The sequence below is a fragment of the Rhipicephalus sanguineus genome, chromosome 8, assembly GCF_013339695.2.
Source record: "Rhipicephalus sanguineus isolate Rsan-2018 chromosome 8, BIME_Rsan_1.4, whole genome shotgun sequence".
NCBI classification, from domain to species: Eukaryota; Metazoa; Arthropoda; class Arachnida; order Ixodida; family Ixodidae; genus Rhipicephalus; species Rhipicephalus sanguineus.
Genome location: NC_051183.1, coordinates 63,278,264 through 63,301,461, shown reverse-complemented (window position 1 = coordinate 63,301,461; position 23,198 = coordinate 63,278,264). Strand labels below are relative to the sequence as shown.

The window sequence follows — 23,198 nt, the reverse complement described above, 5'->3', positions numbered from 1 at the left end:
CGAGCGGGAAGAATGAAACAACATCACAACATCGCACAAAAGTGACGTCGGCATGAAAACGACCGGCACAAAACAGCGGTGACACTATAAACTTATATAAAGTCCGGAGTTTAGCTCAGCGATTTGGCTACACATAGAATAGTTCAGGTTGAGCGCATGGCGAAGTCAGAAAGACCCCTACAAAGACACCGCTTTGTTAATAAAGACAAAGTAATAGAAATGTTTAAGTCCGATGCATTAAGAGAGACGGCGACCGAGCCCGCTGTATAGATCGCAAGGAGAAAGCGTACTCGGCATAAAAAGAAAAACAGGCAAACCAGCTAAGCCACCGTGGCTGCGGAGGTACTTCACGCAAACGAGCAGCGAAGGGTCCGAGAAAAAATGCGAGGAGCAGGAAGAAAGCGGTACAAAAAAGTGTAAAAGGAAATGAAACAAAAAAATGAGGAAAATTGGGGATGAGTGAGTGGGGAAACGCGTAACCGTGCCCGAGGAAGGTGGGCAAAGCGGCAAAAGAGGAGCTACTCCTCTCTGGACGAAACAGATGTTCCTGATACGATCATTTATAACCTCGCCGAAGCGCCGCTGCGCCTCGGGGGGAAAGAATGGGGAAAAGAGAGGGAAGGGAAAAGTCTGGAAATAATTGTTTTCTTGGCCGGTTTAGGGAGCGCGCTCTGCAGGGAAGATGGGCTGTTAACCCCCTCCCTTCTTCCCCAAGCCAGTTCTTTACTACAAGCTTCCCCGGGCTTTGGGGAGAAGCCGCCGAAAGTGCTACTCTTTCCACGCGTTTATCCCTAGAGACCCTTCCCTTCCCTACAGCTCACCTTCGACCCGCGCTGCACTAACGCTCAGCTTGTGCGTTATAGGAGTATAACGCTGCGGTTATTGCCTATGCTCAGGTCGAAACAAAGAACAAAATTCCCGATTGGGGAAATAAAAAGGGCGTGCGGGAAAGTGGAAAGGGGGATATGTACACCTCGGCGCGGGCGAACAAGTGAACGACGATTAGGAACCCGGAAAATAAGATGCGCGAGAAAAAATTTAAACGATATTAGGGAAGTTGTTCCCGTGCTCAAGCGAAGGGCGTGGCGCCCATGGGGAAGAAATGATTAGCAGGTACTCCTGGATGATCACGGAAGAAAAAAAAAAGGTTAGATACGTTGGCAACAACAACGACGGCAAGGCATAGGAAAAACAACGCGCACTCGGTAAGGATGAGGCACTTGCAGCATGTGCGGCTATGATGAAAAACTAAGCAATAGAGCGGTCGATGCTGGAACAGTAGAGACCAGCGAACCGTATTGCGGGAGCTAGCATATATACGTCTGGTGTAGACAAGGCCGCCGCTAGGGCTCTTTCTGAGTAAACAATGCGCCGGCTATTCACTGCTCGGCAGTGCAACGTTGTTTGGCATTAATTAAATTTGTACATGTTGTAGAACTCTGCAAGTTGTTGGGTGCTTAACGATCGCTTGTCCAGTTTGAACAATCACAAAAATGACAAAGGAGAATTAATCGGCTGGGTACCAGAGATGTCCTTTTTATCTGTTCTGTTTCATATTTGTGGTGACTCCTACCATTTTCGTTAAATGTTACTACTGCGATTATCGCAATTTCTATATCTCTTAGCCCATTATTATGATAACAACGGTCTCTGTATTCAGAAGTGTTCAAGACAGTACGAATTAATCCCCTAATTCAACGACGGTCGTGCGTCCATATCGAGGCAATAATGAAACGTGGCGTTGTTAAGTGACAAGTCCCTTTGATGTAAGATGATACTGCCGTACTAGAAACGGCTGGCTGCCGACGAGGCCGCGATCGAGAGAGCATCAACCAATGGAAAAAGCGCATACAAATACGCATGCAAGTGACCGGCGCACCTCCCAGCGCACATTCCTCACACGTTCCTCTGCACATTCCTCGCACATTCATCTGCGCTCGCGGGCGCCGGGTTGTTCGAGTTCGATGAGGAAATCTAGGAGTTATGAAAGCGTCGCTTAATAAAACTGACTCCTCAATCCCCTCCCCTTATCTCGCTCTCTTGAAACACGTAGTATAATACCAAACAAGTAAACGAGTCAAATGGAGATAACCTAAAGCTCAAACACACGTCAATTACAAAGCCCAACCGCAAACACCAGCGTAACGTACAGTTTACATAGGCCGTAAGTTGGACCGTGTCGAAAAGCGACACGCGCTCAGCCCCAAGCTATGGAAAGAAGCCCGAGACGTGTTACAGGCACCGGCGCACGGAGTATCAGCCAGACACGCCGCGCGCCGAGAAAAAAAAACAACAAAAAAACAAGTGGCTCCGCAGCTCGCAGCAGATGTTGCCTGGAAACACTCTTCTCCGCACTACACACGAGCTGGCAAAGAAAGACCACCCCTCCCCACAGGCGTATACGCTACACTCAACGCGGGAAACACGAGAAATCGGGCACTCGACGCAGCCACACTTTTTTTTGTTCCATCTGCGCGCGCCTCCTCCTCGGGTATGCCGTACCGAACAAGATGAAGAAGACTACGATCACGGCGGAGAAGAAGAGTGGTGGTCGCAATCTGAGACGAGACGTCGTTCGCCGAATGTCGGGGGGACGACGAGGACAGGACGAGGCGGCGGAGGCGGCTTCAATTTCGCCGCGCACCTAGGACACTGCAGCTACAGCGACGGACGCCGAAGGGTATTGCACTCCGCCGAGACGCGGGACAAACGAGAAACAACGAGAAGATGTATGTAAGGGATAGAGAGTTAGAGATATATAGAGAGATGATCCTATAAACAAGGTGAAGACGCGGCATGCCGTAGAGAATAAAGAAGGATTGCGCAACCGAAGGGCGGAGGAGAAAAATAAAGGAAATACTATGCCTGTTGAAAGGAACCGAAAGGAAAAGCTGCGAAGTACGGAAGAAAGATTGAAAACAAAAAAAAATCTACGCGCGCGGCGGAGGCGTCGCAAGATCCAGCGGCTCCGTGCACAGAATATATGCCCCGCCTGAAAACAAGAGGAGAGCGAGGATTCTTCGATGCACTTCGCGAGAAGCAATTTTTATGCGCTGTGATGCACCACCCGCGTCAACGGACTCAGACATGCGCATGTTTGATTCATTCATATGGATATACACAATGTTTACGTGCTGAATGTACGGGAAGGAATGTAACGCGTAAAGGCAACTAAATGCGAGGCAGTTTGCGCAAAACGTGTAAAGAGAAGTGGAGACTGTTAAAAAGCCGGTTGGAGGATTCCCTGCTTTGCAAGAAATCTTCAAACCCGGCTACTGTTTGTTCAAATACGAAAAACTAGATTAAGCAAAACATCACCGCTATGCTAGTTAGATGTATAGATAGATAGGCGGAAACGGTACGCTGAGATATGTGTCATTGTACATAAGGATAGCCGCCGCGGTGAAGTGGAGGAGAGGTTGAAGAGGGGAAAACACGTCATTTGTACAACCCCAGTTGGAACTTGGTAGCACGTTTAAACGTCAGAAGTGGTACAGCGTACGCTTCCAATGCAGAAGCTGGAAGGTACAGGGTTCGATTCCCAGTGCCACCGGGGCACCCACCGGTTTTCCTAACGGTGAGAGCGGTAACCCGACGTGAAGCTCAGTGCGGTGATCGCTCGCACGTGGCTTCTCCATTCCGCCATTTTCTACATTCAACTCTCTCTCTCCCTCCTCCCCCTTCCTTCACCTTTCCTGCCTCTGATAGCGCTACTAGGTGCCTCCTTATAAGTCGTCAGAATAAGCGTATTTTTTAATCACAAAGACTAACATACAAAGTACTGTCGACCGCAAAAGTTTGCGGGATCTGCAGCGCGTGGCGGAGACACAGAAAACTGCATTGCTGCGCCACCTACCGTCACACGGCGTGGTGTTGAGCCTACTGGCCGTGGCCTCCGCGATTAGTTCCGGCAACGGTGCGTTGGCGGAACTTTTGCTGCATGAAATGAGTGCCAGCGACGTGTCGTCCATATGTTAGTTGCTTAACAAAGTGTAGAGGCATGCAGTGAACACGAATGGATGGTACCGCTGAAAAAAAAAAAACAGCGCTAACAGATTGCGACAACGGAGCGCACGAATACTAAACGGCATCGAAATTGAAAGGAAACCGGAACACGCGCAAAGGAAGAGTCGATGCAAGGTTAGCCCGTGCCCTTGAATAACTCGGCCAGGGCAACCAGAAATCAGCGAGCGAGTCAGGTGTACGGAGAATGATACGAGATAAAGTGAAAGTCGAAAAAGCAAAACAAACAAACAAACAAACAAACAAACAAACAAACAAACAAACAAAAACAAAAACAAACAAACAGACAGACAGACAGACAGACAAACAAACAAGGTGACTGCAAGTCGGCATTACAAAGACGCCGAGGTTATGAAAATCGGGCCAGACAGAACGTAAAGAAAAAAATACGAAGATTGGAGAAAAATCTCGACGTTTCAGGGAGAACCAACGCCGTGACGAAGCACCTCGGCAGAACACGTTGGCGGCGAAAAAAGAATTAAAAAAAATACAATGAAAAATATAAAATGGGAGAGCAGGCAAGAAAACGCTCGAAGGAAATAAAGTTGAACTGAATAAAAAGAAAAGTGAGAGAGTTCAGAAGACTCACAAAGCGTGGAAAGAGGAAATGCTGCAGGAAAGATGGAAGAAGCAGACGTTGCGAGCCTCGCCAAAACGTCGAAAGCGACGGCATTCCTCGGAAAATGAACAAGAAAGTGGAGGTCTCGAAGGTTGGGGGGGGGGGGGGGGGGGGAGGAAAAAGACAAAAAAGTCGGAGTAGGGAAGCTCTATACGGCATGGAAAACACAAACACGCGTGAAGAAAAAACAATAATAAAATGTACTGAAAAACAAGAGAATAAAGAAGCAAGAAAGAAAATCGAAGGTGCCTCGAACACCATCAAATATGCGCGCCTCGCTGCCTTGCGCGGGAGAGAGTGAGAAAGAGAGGGAAATTGCATGTTGAAAAAGTAACTGGGTGCAGCAGTGGATACCGCGATGAGCGCCTCGACATTGCGCAATTGATACTGCGTTCCGTAGAGACGTTCAGTTACTAAGGCAACCGAATGACGTCGCAAAATCGAACTATTCAATGACCGACCATTTTTCTGTCCAAAACCAAACAAACAATACGAAAAGTGCGGGAGTAAAGGAGTGATTATCGCCAACGCTAATACAACGGGGATAGGTGTACGCTGTGCAAGCAGTACCGTGACGTAGCTAAACCAACAGCGCATTAATTTATAGACGGTTTCGCTGTTTACAAACACAGACCCTGGACGGCTTCCGGTTTCGTGCACTGACGTAGTATTGGCGGGGAACAAAAGCCTTGGCGGGTTGCCGGCAGATTTTCAACACTACTCACCCTGCGCCTAGCCATTTATTTAAAATAATGATGCTTCTAATCTATACCCAACATTATAAGATTCACTCCTTAACTTTTGTGCCTTCCTTTAATCTGAAGGCGGAAAAAAGGGCTTTCCTTACTCTGACATAACTTAAAAACACGCTTTCCGCTTCGGTGTTAGAGAGTGATAAATGAAGAACCAGAAGTTTCTTGGGGTACAACACGTGCTACTACTATCGCAGTCTTGAAACAGTCTACAGAGAGGCGTCACCATGTATACTGTGTTGCTATAATAATAATAATAATAATAATAATAATAATAATAATAATAATAATAATAATAATAATAATAATAATAATAATAATAATAATAATAATAATAATACTGCGATAGGGTCGAAGTCTGGTCAGTTAATAATAATATTTGGGTGTTCGGTGCCAAAACCACGATAAGATTGCCAGGCACGCCGTATAGTGGAGGGCACCAGAAAAAATTTCGACCATTCGGTGGTTCTTTAACGTGCACTGACATCGCACGGTACACGGGCCTCTTATAGCATTTGGTCTCCGTCGAAATACGACCGCCGCGGCCGGGATAGCGGTGTGTTATATAGATCTCCGTACGTGACAACGAAGAGGAAACACAGCTACTGCGGCATCGTCACCAATCCGCATAATCCACGTGTACACTGCAGCACAAATCGCCCCTGTCAGCGATATCCAATTACCCGCATCTTGCGTCAGCCGACGGCGTCCAATGCCCGAGAGTTTCGTAACTTTGACACCACCTAATCCAATGCGTTTCGCATCCATACGCGTCCTTTATGCTATACATACCAACAGAACACGGGCGGTTTTGATTACGCAACCTTCGTAATTAATCTTCATATATCGAACAGAACAACGGCCGTTAATCCCTTATTGTTCTCTGATCCACATATTCCGCTCATGTAACACGTTTTCATCCCAACCCTCCTCGGTGCCGAGCAACGCACACAAGTCGTCAGGTTTCAAAACTACGTGTCGAATGCGATGTTTGCGTACCTTCATTTCCATGGATAAGGGAAGCGCGTTCACACCGTATTCATACGTATCGAGATGCGGGCGTCGCGATAACGCTGGGAATCTCCCAACACAGGCGAGATGCATACGCACCGATGACAATAGTCACAGGTATACATGAGTTCGGCAGTGACAACAAATCTAAAAAAAAAAAAAAACGTCCTTTAAGAACGAATGAAGTAACGCTTGTTTATACACAACTGAAATCCTGCGTAGTTCCAGTTTATTTTGTTACTATTTTGATTTATCGTCTTGCATTCAATGCGTATTCAGCCCTGTCCCGCACATGCGCAACAGTGCCACACGATATTCTGGGATGTTCTAAAACGTAATTTCTCTCGAGTGTGGGCTCTTTCTCAGTGTTATTTGGCGTGGCCGGTTGCCACCTTTCAATTAACGTACACAAAAAACTACTTCAACCAACTTCGGCATTTAAGCAGAGGCTTGATTCCTTTTTAACTCCAGCTATCACACCACCGGAAACCAACGGCTCGAGGAGAGGTTAATGGCCGCGGGAAATACGAGCCAGCTTTCTATTAAGGCGAAAGCCTTAGATGCCTCACCAAACGCGAAAATCGACCGTCGGCGTCCCGCGTGGGTGCGGCGTCAACTCGAGTGAAAGAAAAATCATTACGTGATTACGCCCCCATATGACGTCATCTGATGACGCCATCAGATGACACCGTCGCTTGTTCCAAGGTGGGCCGATCACGGAGGCAGTGCAAAACCAGGTGAGGTGCAGAAAGCTGGGGATGCCTCTGATCTCGGAGGCACTGGAAAACCACGTTAGGGCAGAAAGCTTTCGGAGGGAGGTGGGGGAAATACAGTACATAGAGGGAGAAGAAAAAGAAGAAGATGGCTTGCACCTTCGGGTCGTCTTAGGCGATTGCCTAAGGGACCCTGTGAGTTTTATTTTTATTCTACATTATGCGGCGTGCATTTTATACTACTGATCACTTCGCATACCCCCACTCAACTTCGCCACCCTTGCACACGGTTCACTCCTTTTTTTTAAATTCCAAAATCCCACTGCACGCAACTAAACGCCAGGCAGACTGAGGTTAACGGCCGCGGGAAAGACGAGCCGAGGCCCACCGAGAGCGTCTTCGTTCTTTCTTTCCCTTTTTTTTTTGTTTTCCAGTCTCCCTCGATCGCTTGTTGCGTTTTCTCCTCGGGAATAAAAGGAAGACGCGGGCGGCGGCTGGGCGCTCACAGCCGCCCACACCAAGCCCGCCACCGGGCGGCCGTACTTTCGACTTCAAGCCGTGCCTGTGCTGGCGAGGCCGCCCAAGAAATACCGCAGAATACCGACGATACGGAGAGCAAAAAGGTAGGGATTAAAAAAAAAGAAAAAAAAAAGACAAAACCAGAACACCAGATACCAACTCTCCTCCATCTTTTTTTTTTTCTTTTTTTGGGGGGCAAGCAAAGGAGGCGATGAAAAGTAAACAGTGAAAGACAAGCAGTAAGTGAATATCACAAAGGCGGCGGCAGGAACACTGGTCTCGGGGCGTTCGCCTCAAAACCCGATATAGGGAAGAAGAGTGGGGAAGATGGGAAGAATATTCTTTCCCTCGAAGAGGGCGGGGATCGGTGGTTGAATGCATGGGCAAGAAGGAGACAGGAATAATAAATCGCGCTCGTATAGTACATGAGAGAAAGGCCCGGCCGCATAAACACACATATAGGGAGAAAGAGAAGGTCCCTGAAAAGTGAGACAGAAAAAAAAAATCGTCAACCAGCGAAGCCCGTCGCCCCTTTATTCAGACATTATAATAATAATTGTCGGGGTTTCACGTCCCAAAGCCTCGATATGATTACGAGAGACGCCGTAGTGGAGGGCTCCGGAAATTTAGACCATCTCCTGTTCTTTAACGTGCACCTAAATCGAAGTACACGGGCATCAAGCATTTTCGCCTCCATCGAAAATGCGGCCGCCGCCGTCGCCGGGATTCGATCCAGCGACCTTCGGGTCAGCAGTCGAGCGCCATAACCACTAAACCACCGTGGCGGGTTTCTTCAGGCATTAAATTTTGGTGCGAAGTTTTCGGTAACGTTTTCACTTATGAATTCTTTGTTCTTAGGTTAAGCCTTATGGATCCCGCGCGACGGTATGCTCATTCACGGCCGCGCTGGAACGCTATACGTTAGCGTTCCAGTGCGGCCGGAGGGGGCCCACTCTATACTCTACCGAAACGCGTCACGTGGCCATGTCACGTGACCTGCGTGACTACTACTACTACTACTGCTACTACTACTACTACTACTACTACTACTACTACTACTACTACTACTACTACTAGTAGTACTACTACTACTACTACTACTAGTACTACTACGACAACTACTACTACTACTACTAGTACTACTACTACTACTATAGTACTACTACGACAACTATACTACGACAACTACTACTACTACTACAGACGTCTACTACGGTACAGGATAGACTATAGACAACTTCGCTGCAAAAAATGGTTAACCAGCAAAGCTAAAACGTGAGGGCCCGGTGTTTATCACGAGCAGGGATATATCGAAGTGTCCTCTGCAGTAGGTTTTCACTTCTCTATCCCGACATTTAAGAGATGCGTGCCTCGAGCTTTGCGTTCGGTGACGTTAGCTTAAATGATATGAAGAGCACCTACAGGGTTTTACGGGCAGCGAGTCATGCTGCAGGTGTCATCCCCAGCTATATACGTACCTGAAAAGAAAATAGTGTGAGCGCGAAAACCATACGAGGGAGCGCATGCTAGCATTGCTTCTTCACCGCAGTTTATGTACACTCACGGACCACCACATTTTTCCCACCTAGTAGCCATATAAAAGCTTCGCCGTAAAGGAAAAAATAAAAATAGGAAAAGAAATTTCCAGCATTGAATTTCACGGAGCAACCAGCACACGAATACGAGACGAGAACGAGGGAATAGTTCAAAATAACAGAAACGAATCGTTTACAACAGCACCACAAACTTGGCAAGATTTGAACTCTTCGATCCGAATTAGGAGCACACGCGCGACGCTGCGATCGAAAATACGTTAAAAATTTAGTTAAAGATAGGTTATAATAGAAAGTCGACGTAAACGATCCGCGTCAAACTGAGGAGGCACTTTATTAAATTGGCTCTGGTTAACCGCACACGAACCAGTGCTGGTTTAGACACGGTCGAAGCGAAAGAACGCGTTATCTTTCTCGGCCTCGGGTTTTTAGATAGTCCGTATCGAGGTTCGCTCGCAAATTTATTTGCAGATGCCTGAGACCCCGAAGAGGTCCGAACAGAGCCGGATGAAACTTCGTTTCTTCACGCTTATTAGGTTCAAAGCAAAGCTAAGCGAACCTACCTTCATGTTCAGCGTCGCACTGGAAGAAGCATATGTTTCGAATGGTTCTGGCGCTCGCGTGAAGAGCCGCAACCAATGTGCTGGAACTTTTGCTAAGAAATGGAAGATAACAGCGGAAACCATGCAACGATGATTGTCACAGTCGATGCACTTAGCACTGTCGAGTGTCGCTGATGGGTGACTCAACGACACCCAGTCAGCGCTGCAAAAACGCGCCAAGCGTTACTCGACGCACTGGCTTGCACAGGCAGGACATTCTTATAGATGGTGCGTTCCGCCCAATGAGGTGTGGGCCTGTAGCGCAGTGGTTAGAACAATGTGTTTGGGAAAATCCATTCGTCGGAACATTTGTTCCCATCCGTTTAGTCTGTGTATACATGAGCGCTGCGGGGACGTCACTCGCCCGCACACGCGCCTCCGTGACGTCATTCGGAGTTAGACACCCGGCTGGTCAGTGCAAGCAGCTGCAATAATAATCTGAGGTTTTACGTGCGAAAATCACGATATAATTATGAGGCACGCTGTAGTGGAGGGCTCCGGAAATTTCGACCACCTGGAATTTTTTTAACGTACACCTAACTCTAAGTACACGGGCCTTTTGAGCATTTTCGCCTCGATCGAAAATGCAACCGCCGTGCTTATGTCAGCACCCGAGCACCATTACCACCGTACAAGCGAGAGGCGGACGCAAACAGTTGCAAGGTAGCTAAAGAAATGCTATATGTGCTTGAAACGCAAGTCAGTGTGAACAAATAAAATGAATATAAAAAAAAGGCGAGAGGGATTCACAAGAATGGCGAACTCAACCGCCAGTTAAGGGAACGCCTGCGCGCGCCAGAACATCGGGAGCACAGAGAAGAGGCCGCAGCAAATGACCGGAAGTGATGCTATGAACCATTACTGAGGGAAAAAAATACGCTATCGCATTTCCGCGTGGAAATAGAAGGAGATTCGGAAATGCTCCTGACACATATAGAAAGTGTGATTAACAAAAAGAAAGACGGGGTGCAATAAAAAGAATAACGGCGCGAAGAAGAAGGCAGCTGTTCCTTCCTTTCGTTACACTTGTTCTTTGACGGGAAGTGCGCAATTCTGGGGACGACGGGAAGAGAGCGAAGCATCGCCGCTGTACACCAGATCGCCCAGCAACCCTAAGAGTTCCCGACGAAGGAAGAGCACAGACAACCGCACAGTGATTTTCTCCGCGCCTTCCGGGTGGTCGTAGTCACGGCCGGCTGCGCGCAGCGGCCTCATAGGTTGCCGGAAAGGAAGAGACTCGGATATCAGCGAGCAAGCGGCGCGCACTTCCCCCAAAGACCGAACAGCCTGTATATACACAAAACGAGAGAAGCTACCGAAAGGAGGACGCTACAAAAGAATAAGGACAAAAAGGTAGCACGGAAAGACCTGTACTCTCCGTGCACTGCAGTGAAAGCTTAAGGGATAAGGATAATGGGCAACGAATGGGCAACGAACGGGCAACGAAATGTCGAAAGGACAATAGGCAACGAGTAATGGAGAGTGCGAGTCTCGTGAAAAAGGACAAGCGATTTTTTGCGGTGGCCCACTCAATACATCATACCTTAATTGATTCATTCACTGCATCTCTTCTCTACAGCACTATAATTGCATATGTAGTGATGGAAGAAAGATAAAAGTCGTTAGTATAGTCGGCCTGAAGAGAGCAGATCGTTGGCGCAGTTTTAGCACCCACAGCAACACATCAACAGCAGGATCAATGTGAGCACGTACGGTGCGCTCTCTTCCCTTGCCTCTCTTTGCACCCTTTTATCTCGTTCCATCAATGCTGGGTAGCAATCCGGATGTTCTGGTTGACTTCCCTACCTTTCATTGCTTCAATCTCTCTCGAAATCGCCCGGTGTTCAGGCTCGGGAGAGGGAGGAAGGGCAACGATAGGCACGGCTACGAACGGCACGGCTGCGAAGGGCATGGCAACGAAGAGGGCAGCTAAGGGCACGGCAACGAGGGACACGGCAACGAGGGACACGGCAACGAGGGACACGGTAACGAAAGGCATGGAACGAAAGGCATGGCAACGAACGGCCCGGCAACGAAGGGCACGGCAACGAAGGGCACGGCAACGAAGGGCACGGCAACGGGAGACACGGGCACTTTCGGGCACGGAAGTCACGAGGAAAGATTCGTAGTCCATGGAAAAGGGCGCGCGCGACTTCTTGATACACGCCGTTTCCCTCGAATTCCTACGTCTGATGAAGTCACGCCGTCTACGCTGAAACTATACTGAGCCGCGTAGCCCAATGTTTGACGAGCTAGTGCATGTGGGTGCTGTGGCATGGCGCCTCGCCTACTGTAACACGCACGCGCCGCGTAGTGTAAACGACGGACAGTGTAAACGCGGATCGGATTACACCCCGAGAGCAGGCGCGTCCGGGCGCCTCTGAAATAAACGCTTTCTGTTACCAGCAAGCCGTGTGGAGATTCGCATTCTCTTGAGCTCCTCGAGCACACGACAGGTGCCCCTCGCCTTCCTTCCACCCCTCCTCCCCCTGCATCTCTTGCGGTGCCTCTGTACGTTTCCAGACATTTTCCCTTACAATGGCTTGTTCTTAGGAATAAAGCTTCAGTTGATAGTCAGCGCTTGTTTGTGTCTCTTTCCGATCTTTGATGTTTTGTCTTTCTTTGCGCTGTTCCGCGACGAATCATTACCAACTGGCCCAGCTCACCACGCTTCTGCTAAGCATAAGTTAGCTGTAGGTGTGTATCGCCTCATTGCACGGAACTTGGAAAGAGACGGCAGTGGTACGAGGAGCAGCCAGTCGGATGAGATTCCAAATGGACCAGCAACCACGATCCGATCACGAAGACCAAACAATGCAATGGCAAGGCGTGGCTGCGCGCGGCGTGTGATGGGAGCGAGAAGCTCGCCCGCGAGCGATCGACCGTAAGAGACCATTAGCACCGAGGGGGTATATAGCTCGACGCGGAAGGAACCCAGCTTCCTTTTCTGTTGATAGTGGGCGATAAAGCACCCGGGGTGGAAGCAAAAGAATAATTGGCCATTGCTCTCTCACGTAAATGTCATAACAGCAAGTATGCTGGCAGCAAACAAGGTGGCTGGCCGCTACGCGGGAAAGGTGGTCCTCGCGAACGCGATGATTCCGACAAATCGACTGAGTTTTAAGTTGAACTAAGCTTTCGTTCTTGGGTGCGCGGTCAGCTACGGTACGGTGCCACAGAGCATTTCATACGCTAATTCACGAAGGCCCGAGTTGGTCGAAAATTGATTAATGCAGGAAACTGAATCCTAAAGTAAGATGTTCAACGCGTGATCGGGGGGCCCATATAGAAGTTTTGTTAGAGCCGGATAAGAACACAGACTTCTTTTTTTTTCGTTGTGGTTGTTCCAGCGATATAGCTTGGAAGGTACTTTAAATGAATTTGGAATTTGCGTGAGCGATCGACGCCCTCGCGCTACTGACACCCTCAAAGGTGACCCTTGGTGACCACCCTCACCTGACCACGCTGCAACAAGTTATAATGACGTCATAGCCGCCATGTATTTTTTTTGCCGCGTTCGCTCCAGCGGCCTACTTCTCGGCGGGTGCTCGCGAACCGCGCGGAAGTGCGTCACAGTTCTGTGTGTTGACGTGATCGAGCGCTGCACCCGCTAGGTGGTGATAGTTGCGCCCGGAGGCTTGTCGTTTTTGAAACCGAAACTGACACTGGTCGGTAATGAGGAGCCCGTAATTAATTATCTGCCGCGCGCTGCAGCAAACGATGTGCCGCGTTATGACTAACAGGCCTCCAGCAAAAAAACCGCGAGGCCAAAATTTTTGTGTCGGTACCCCTTTCACCTCTAGACCACCGTCAGATATGAAGCGATCAGGATGCGAGCTTCAAACCGCGCCACAACGGAGCACAACGAATGTGCGCCATCTTTGTCGCGCTTCGAGCACAAGTGTTTCCTCGAGAACGCGTCGTCGCGCAGGCAGGCGACGGTTGAAACGACACTACTGTCCTAGCGTCCGCGCATGCGTCGATACTCGAAGCTGCCTCCTCGCGAGCCGCCGTCGTCTGGGAGTCGACAAACAATGGACGACGACGATCACGAATGGAAGAGACAACACCCCGCAGCGCGTCTCAGCCCAACCCACCTGCGCAACCCGCGTTCGAGCGGCGGCAATGCTTCTTGCAGTTAGGCGCAGCAGCGTATTGCCGGCTATGCGGACCAACCCTGTACACAATACGTCGTCTGAGCGTTCGCATTTAGAACTGCATGTGGCAGCGAAGAGTATTTCGGTTCAATCAAGCTGCGTGTACAGCCCATATAAACTTGCTGTTTTCTAATAAGCGGCAATACGCAAACACAAGAGTCTAAAGAAGCTATTCTTTTACATGACACTGATTAAGAAACTAAGCAAATCAGTCAAAAAAGCTACAAAAAGTCAAGAGAACACGTTTCATTGGTTTCGTCACTTGGTCGTTTGATGCGCTAACCGCTAAATAGTTTGACATTTTCCAAGTCACCCAGTTTGCTACCTTGTCAAGCTACACAGTTTTCGTTCACGCCGTAGACTACAGAAGACAAGTAAACAATTTGCTTCTAGAAAAATAAGCAGGCCATCATGAGGTTTGTAAGATATCACGGATATTCTTTTTCTTCTTGGACGAATAGGTTCTCACACGACTAATGACCGACGGAAGAAATCCTATGACTGAACTGAGACTCACGGCACAAATTCCCTTATATTGGACATGGTCTGATTTCCACTTTGTTTACAAGCGCTGTCTTCTTTCACTTCTTCAGCAGCGCAGCAGCCATCGGATCGTAGTTGCTTTCGTTATACTTGTTACTAATGTTCTCGTTGTGACCTCAGGACTCCGCTCAAACCCACGAGGGTGATTGGCCAATACGGCACAACGTCAAGCCGCGCTTGTTTTATAAGCCGTAATCGAAGCCAATCCGACTTGACTGTCTAATTTCCTGCATCATTAGGGAGTTTGTACAGCCGTGGGTACACGAGCCGAACAAAGTACGAACACCAAATTCGTATTTAATCAACGGTTAGATGTAATGTACCCATTAGACTGTGACGTATTGACTAGGCACCTTTCCGCTTGAGCATTTAGTGAAGCGAATACTTTTGCGCTGGCTAATTGTGTTTAGGTGCTATGAGCTTTAAAATGCAATTTCAGTGTTCCATTTCGTACTGGTGACGACTGTACATCTTTCAAAAGCTAACGAATCCCACCAATGGTTTTCGAGCAACTCGCGGTCAACCACGCTGCATGCAACTAGCTGAACGCAGTCGGCAGCGATACAAAAGCCGTGCGCACTGCGGACCAGAATTTAATAAACACATAAAGTAGCTGGCGGCGGCGGCGTCCTAAAGGCAACGCCGCAGCGAACGGACGACACGCTGCGACGCGACCCTTAGCAACGAGCGGCGCGCGCGCGCGTCACGAATGTTTTCTTACAACATCGAGCACCTGACCACCGAACGAGTCCTTTGTTCGTCGTATACGCCGCTCGCGTGCGAACAATGCGATGACAGAGCACTCAGACGCGCACAGCGGGCAGCCGCGAGCCAAACGACAGACGCAAGTGGTCTGACGCTGCCTGCACACATGCCACAGCTTATGATATTACGTTAGCTTATCCATTCTTCCCTTGCTCTACGGGCAACCTGATTAACCGACTACCACAAGTGACAGTCAGTCGTTACGTGTTTATTTATTATTATTTAGTTACTTCTACATCCCATCATGGACTATTACAGGAGTGCCGACAACATCAAATGCCAACTGCAGACAGAAAATCGGCCATGGGTAAAGAGCGAACAATTGACGTGATGTCATGCGTAGGCCTGGTGGTTGACGGTGCCATGCGTATAGGCATCATCAACCACCACAGGGCCAGTATTCCTTCAAATGTTCTCGCAGTGACATTCACAGTCGGCGATAGATACAGTTTAAAATGATTTTGTTTTCTTCAGCCTCCTTGGTAATTACAGCAAATGAAATGAGTACGCAATCCATTGACGACGATTGCTTTAGATCCGTACAGCGCTGTGCGGCACGAACAACAGCTGATCTTGTTGTACCCTTGACGGCAGAGAAGTGACTTTGGGCACCTCACATCAACAGCGGCGCTACGACGGGCCGTACAGTGAGATGCTATCGATGATACTCTAATTAATGATAATTGTCGGAGTTTTACGTCCCGAAAGCCTGATACGGTTATGAGAGACGCCGTAGTGGAGGGCTCCGGAAATTTCGACCACCCTGAGTTCTTTAACCTGTCCTTAAATCTAAGCACACAGGCCTCTAGTATTTCCCGCCCTCCATCGAAATGCGACCGCCGCGCCATGGATTCGATCCCGCGACCTCCGGGTCAGCAGTCAATGGAAGACGCTCTAATCGCTAGAGGTTCCTCGACGCGCGCCGCATGCTTGCTACACCAAAAGTTTTTGTAATCCTCCGCTTTAGCACTGAGATTACAACACCGTCCCATGTTGGACAACGTCATAGAAGACATAACGATGCACCGATTACACTGACAGACAACTTGAAACATCGGCGCGTGGGCACCGGGTTAAAGGGGCCCTGCAACACTTTTCGAGCATGCTCAAAAAGCGCTGCCGATCGGTAGTCGAGGCTCTCGAGAACACGCGAGCCAAATATTATAGCGATGCGCACGGCCTGGAATTTACAATAAATTCTCAAAGTCAGCTGAAAATCGCTCCCTCTTCTCTCGACAAATGATGTATTAGTCCGCAAAATATGACGCGATTGTCGACAGTTCCACCATTGGCTGATGTTATAATCACGATAACACCCTCATTATTACTTTCGTTGTTAATTTTGAGTTCAATAAGTAGATAATATGTACGTTTATATTATGTTATCGCGTTAAAAACACCGAAGAAACATTAATATTAGCACTTCCGGTCTCACCGACAGCTCGTCTGCTCGTAGTTGCGTGGTTCCGTTTTCTTCGCCATGCGCAGTGCCGAAAACGTGAATATTTCTGTTCTTTTGACCATCGCCGGTTGCCGTTGAGAGTGGCAGCCGTTCGAGTGTTGCCTCGTCAGCTGAAAACTGCATCGTCGGCACGTTCTCACGACCGACCGAGGCACGGGCGCTGCGTGTCTCCGATAACAATGCTGGCGTCCGGTAATGGCGGCGCTTCGGGGTCGTCTGCCAGTGCCGTCTTACGAGGCGGTGTATCGGAGTATGGGCCGAAACCGATCTCAGCTGTCATTCGTTCCAAACGAGCGCGCACGTTTGCTTCCATGGTTGGCAGAGTGATGAAAACACTACGGCGTTCGAGGTGCACACCCAACATTACCAAACCGACGCGCAGTTTTCAAGCACGCGCGATACACAGCGCGATCGACTCCGCTCGACGAGAACGACGCAAGCCGACCGGAAGTGGCGGCACAGACCACGTGGTTGCGCCGAGACGCCAGAGAGAAAAAAATGAAAAAAATGCCGCCGGCGCTGACGTCGCCTCCTCGCACCTCCGCCCTCCCTCTCTCCCCTCACGCCGCGCGCAGCTTTCCCCGCGCTCGCTGCGTTGAGTTGAGAGAGAAAGCTGCGGAACGTGATCTCTATAATTTGGTAACACCACTCAGACTTGACGGATTCGAAAAATTTTTGCAGCATATGACTCGTGAAGAGTCATACGTCAATAATGAGACTATTCCAATATAATTAAGAAAGGTGTTGCAGGGCCCCTTTAAGCAATATTCCCGCAACTACGCATCTATATCCAGCGAGCGCGTTCAAGATTAGTCACTGTTTTTCCACGCAGCTAACCACTTAAAAGCAACAAAGCATCTGCCGCCGCGGCGACCAACGTTGGCGGCGACTACACCGCACTCAACAGCGTCCTCGTATTTCCGAGCGCAGGGAAAGAGCAACAGCACGCGCACGAAAAATCGAAACTGCAGCCAAGTCAGCCCTCGTCATTTATAGAAACCAGTAGCGCGGTTTCCCAACAGGTATATGATTAACGACCCCGGCACGTGGTTTATAACGACGCTGCCCGGCCAGATCGCTCATAAACAGAATTGATCCCGCCGATCCGGTCCTTGTGTAAATAGAGCGTCGTATTGCCGCGACGCTGGCTCGATCGAGCGCGGTATTTCGAGATCTGATTTTTTTTCGTGGCAGCAAAAATATGTAGCAGTGGCCGCTGAGTTTCGCCTGCTTTTCTTCGTGAGGCTAAATTGCGCGCGCCGTCTCATATCGCCGAGTTATGAAAAGATGTTGGCCCAGTGAACTTATCTTTGCGCGGCACGCGTCGAAGAGACCAGCTAGATCTCCCACCAGAATGAACGAAATTAAAAGGCAAATCGATCGAATAGACACAACCGCACTAAACGACACCTGAAAGTTATTGTTTATGCTTTCTTTACCTCCTTCTTGCGATCTGAGCCTGGCTGTTCTTTTTAAATTTTGATACACGTCAGTGTCAGTGACGTGTCACCAATCTGCACGTTATTATGCAGTTGTATTTTAATGTTAATACGTCCTCTCCACAATAATTCCCCACACGGGTGCTGTAAGTATTGTAAAATAAATAAATAAATAACGTCTGTCTGTGAGCGGTGGTCATAATTCTGTCCGTCTATCGGTGCCTATCCATCCGTCTGTCGACATGTATCATCTATGACGTCCCCTTCCAATGCAATGACGTCATCTTGCTCGTGGAAGGTGACGAATACCAGTGAAATGGATATTTTTTTTTTAGCGATAGTTCGGAGAGTCCGATTGGGATACTTGAGAGGCGATACGCGTTTCGATTACATCGAGAAGGGACGGCCGTGCGTTGCACGACGGAGCGGAAATCGCAGCCGGTGCGTCAGTTCGGCGTGATAACGAAAGGAAAACAGGCAAACACTCACCGTTTCTGTTTTCGCTGTCAGCCGGTTTCATCTGTATCGGATGATGCATCTGCAAAGAGACAAGGGGAACGACCGGAATCAGCCAAATTGTTCACTGCTAATCTGTACAGGCTCGTGCATCGAAAGAGCTACGAACCGTAGAAGCGTCGAGATGTGGGTTAACTGGTATGCGTGCATATTTCATAGAGCAAAAAGAGGATGGGTCAAGCGCTACAACGCTTGTCCTGTAGCACTTGTCCTTCAGGGCTTGTCCTGTAGCTTCTTTTTCGGTGTCCCATCCTCTTTTGCGCTGTTAAATATGATCGAAAAAAAAAAAGCTGTCCGCAGCAAAGTTCTGCACGGCCTTCACACAAAGAACAGCAACGAATGAACCAACAACAAATAAATAAAACACCGCCACAAATATAACGTCCAGTATAAATGCCACTACAAATACGGAATGTGACAATGCTATTTAACTTAATTTACAGATTGATATCGTTTCATTGACTGTTACATACAGCAGCGTCTACATCATAGAGCGTTGTATAAGCCGTTATTCGTGGCCTTTTATAAGGAGGTTAAATAAATGAATATTAAATCAGCAGAATAAAATTTTGTGTTTATTAAACGAAAAGAGTGGCAGCTACTTTCTGTTTTATATATATATATTTTCATATTAAGAGGCACACACCACACAGATTAATTACTTGGAATGATTAATTTGACGCAACTCCGGTAGCGAACGCTTCGAGGTGCGTCAGCGACGCGCTTGCACGCAAGCGTGTTTTATGTATACCTTTACGAGGTCGATTCAATTTCTCAAGCGGTGGCTGTTTTAATATGCCAGCTTAAGGAAGTCTTGAGTTATGCATTAGCATTCCGATACGAACCACAGTACGCGAATTACCGCTTGCCAGCGGTTATAACGGCACAAATTACATCGTGCACCGCATTACTGGTCTTGTACTAGTTATCAGAAGGCATTAATTATGACGGTAACGTACAAATTATGCCATCAGGGTTTTCAAAGTTAAACGTCTTATACCAGAGTTCATTTCGCGTATTCGAACGAAAGACGAAACACCATCATTAAGCGAAAATGAATAAATTTAATATCTCATTAACCACAAACTGCGAACCTGCGCCGAGCAGACGCGGTACAAAAACCCCAATGCCTGCCAGCATTCATTTTTCTCATTGGTTAACCTGTCACGTATAACAGGCAACTACGCGAGAAAGCAGTTTCAGTTTTACAGGGGGAAAAAAAGTAAAAAATGGCGGGAAATTGAAAGTGATTTTTAGTCACATTCCATTGCATTAAAAAGTGGTTCGTTTAAAAAACGAGAGCTGGTGTTTATCAGAATATTGAAAAAAAAAATTGGGGGACGCTTAAGCTTCGCCTTTAAGAGTTGAACGCGATAGCGATATCATGCCCCTAGTGCGCACTTCGAACACTACGAGTGTTTAAGAGAATGCGCGCACTAAGGTGTGTGCCTTACGTAATGGGTAGCATGCTTTAAGCCAGGAGCAATTATGCGCGAGAAACTTTTTCGAAGTTGCGATGCACCCACTACGTGGTCCTAAGGGAATACACGCAGTAATGTGTGTGCCTTTTGTAATGGGTGGCTGTCTTTAAACCACCAAGTCGTTATGACATTGGCATGGGGTAACGCCCGATGGCAATGTACGCTTGTACCACGCAATATTACTGTGATATTACATCTCGTACTGTGACACCTGTATACAGGACGCGTATTTTTGGGAAGCATCAAAGTTACTTTCAGGGCAGCTCCAAGCAGAGGCGTGGCTGTGTGGTGGAACACTTGCTTGCCACGCAGACGGCCTGGGTTCGATTCTCACTCGGACCCAACATTTTTATTCTTTATTTTATTTTCAGCTTTTTCGATTTTTCGGTCACGGACAAGATGATGATTTTTCGCTCACAACCAACGGCCCCGACGCCGACGGCGGAATTCCTGCGATACGAGCTCTTTAACGCTATCGCGTTAAAAAAAAGCCTCCCCATCTTGTAGTGTCCCTGAAACGCAAGATATGCATTCTACGTGCGCTATATAACAAGTACGTTGGTTCTGAGCGCCGATTCAAGAGCGAGAAACTTTGCACAATTTTTATGCTTAGTTCTGTTTTTCGCATACCGAAGCCAAGCATCCGCTAAGAGTGTTTAACATACCAACGACTAAATTATTTATTATATATGTAACAGGTTTTAGAACGCGTACCATTATTTTCTGCAGAAATGTACCCTGAAATACCTTAAATGGGGGTGACTAACTTTTTATTGGGCATTTTGATGGCACACACATAAGTTACAGCGGTGTCGCGAGGTGCGGCTAAAGGCAACAGTTTGCCTCAATGGGTGACAACACCCTTATACATATTCAGAACCGCGGAATGCAGCCAGGTATACGATACAATTTCCAGCCAAACCAATATCTCTTTCTCGATTTCTTCCAATTTTTCACTATTAAGAATTGTACTTGGATATTACAGTGTTAACTAATGGTATACGCTTGCGCCAGCTTCTGCTGGACAGACGTCTGCGTGCGATAACCAGACCAGCGTTAAACTAACGTTCCGGAGACTGTTTCCATTGCTTTAGTGGCTCGAATGCTCGTGGCCGATACGGAACAAGGAAGAAGAAATCACGAAAGAGAGCACTGGCTAGAAGGCAAGGGTGAAGGTAAGCGTGAAGGAAGGTAAGGGTAAGAGCTTCACCGGAGCGGACAGATGAACAACTGAGTCAACAGCGAGAGTTAGTACCGCGCACCGGAACAAACCACGTCTCTTCACTCTCTATCTCTGAAGAGACGAAGCACACAATTCATACACGGAGACTGCTTAGAAGAAACGCAAGCAGCGGTAAACAACCTTCGCTCGTCGGCAAGCAAAGCACACACACACACACACACACACACACACACACACACACACACACACACACACACACACACACACACACACACACACACACACACACACACACACACACACACACACACACACACACACACACACACACACACACACACGGCTCCTCGAACAATGGATATTCTCGGGTCAATGTTTACGAACGTGTTCTCCTTCGTTTCGCTGGACTTAAAAAAACAAAAAAAAAGGCCCCGTCGCCGGTCGTTCGGTGCTTCTCGAGTGCTGGCTGGTGTATACGTGGTCGGAAGCATGCGTGAGCTGTGTATACTCGAGAACCGAGCCTGGCATGCCTTCGGGAGGGACGAGAGAACGACAAAAAAAAAAAGAAAAAAAAAACAGTTTAATAAGGTGCAAGCATCGCCTACGGTTGGTTGTTCGTCTTCAATGCAGCGATACCGCTGACGAACAGGAGACGAGATAAGGGCACGAACGATACACGTCAGCGCGCCGACTCGTTTCTTATGATAGAGCGTAGATTAGCGCATCCACGGCTCACTATAAGTGCAAATGTAGAACAGAGGAACTGACGTTACACGCAGAGAAAAAGAGAGCACACACACACACACACACACACACACACACACACACACACACACACACACACACACACACACACACACACACACACACACACACACACACACAGACAGACAGACAGACACACAAACAGATAGATAGATAGATAGATAGATAGATAGATAGATAGATAGATAGATAGATAGATAGATAGACAGACAGACAGACAGACAGACAGACAGACAGACAGACAGACAGACAGACAGACAGATAGATAGATAGATAGATAGATAGATAGATAGATAGATAGATAGATACCGACAAAGGTACAGTCGACCACAAAATTATACGGACCACGCGAGTGCGTGACAAAATCGCCATCTGCGCCATCTAGTGGCAAGTCGTCTGCTGCAGAAAGGAAATTTGTGGCCGCGCATTCGTCGGAGCAACGCTCTCGACAGCAGACGGCCATTTCGGCGCTCGCTCGCGTGGTCCGTATTATATTGCGGCAGACTGTACATCTACAGAACGACAAATAAACGATCGACACAAGGAAATGACACATACACATAAAACGAAAGGAAGTACAGGCAGACGAACACAACGACAGAAGTATACCAAGAAGACCGACAGCGCCATGTCCAATAAGAAACGCCGCACGCGCCAAGCCCATGACGAAGCCGCGCGCGCTTCACACGGACACACGCAGAGGCGCGCGCGCACAAAGCGATGGCGGCGTAGGAATGCTCCCATCAAGAGAGCGCCGAAAAAGAGGCGCGCGTCTCGGGGAAAACAACGAAGGCACATAGCCTTAAGAGAGTCGTTCCGCAAATGGCGTGGAGAAGTGACGCCCGAGTCGATTGCCCGGTCGTGGAGGGGAGCCAGCCGAGATGCGTGACCGCACGCCGAGACCGCGGCTATGCCTCGCAGACGCCTTCGGGGACGAGGGTTCGCGCGGAATAACCACAATGTTTTTTTTCCCGGGAGCCGAGGGCGCAGCAGCGATTGAACGGATGGAACAGCATCGGCGCACGCCATCCGTCGCAGTAAAAAGATATCGACGATGACTATCGTTTATGACCGAGTTACAGTGTGGCTTGAGCA

At 48.3% G+C, this 23,198-nt stretch overlaps 1 protein-coding gene across 22 annotated transcripts in view; it reads right to left on the bottom strand.

Moving 5' to 3' along the window:
- LOC119402024 (CUGBP Elav-like family member 2) overlaps nt 1-23,198 on the bottom strand; it is a 597,777-nt gene that overhangs the window by 165,634 nt on the left and 408,945 nt on the right. For all 22 annotated transcript variants that reach the window (XM_037669081.2, XM_037669082.1, XM_037669080.2 and 19 more), the window contains one exon: nt 18,648-18,696. In XM_037669081.2, the coding sequence (XP_037525009.1) occupies nt 18,648-18,696 (49 nt within the window). The remainder of the gene's footprint in view (nt 1-18,647; nt 18,697-23,198) is intronic.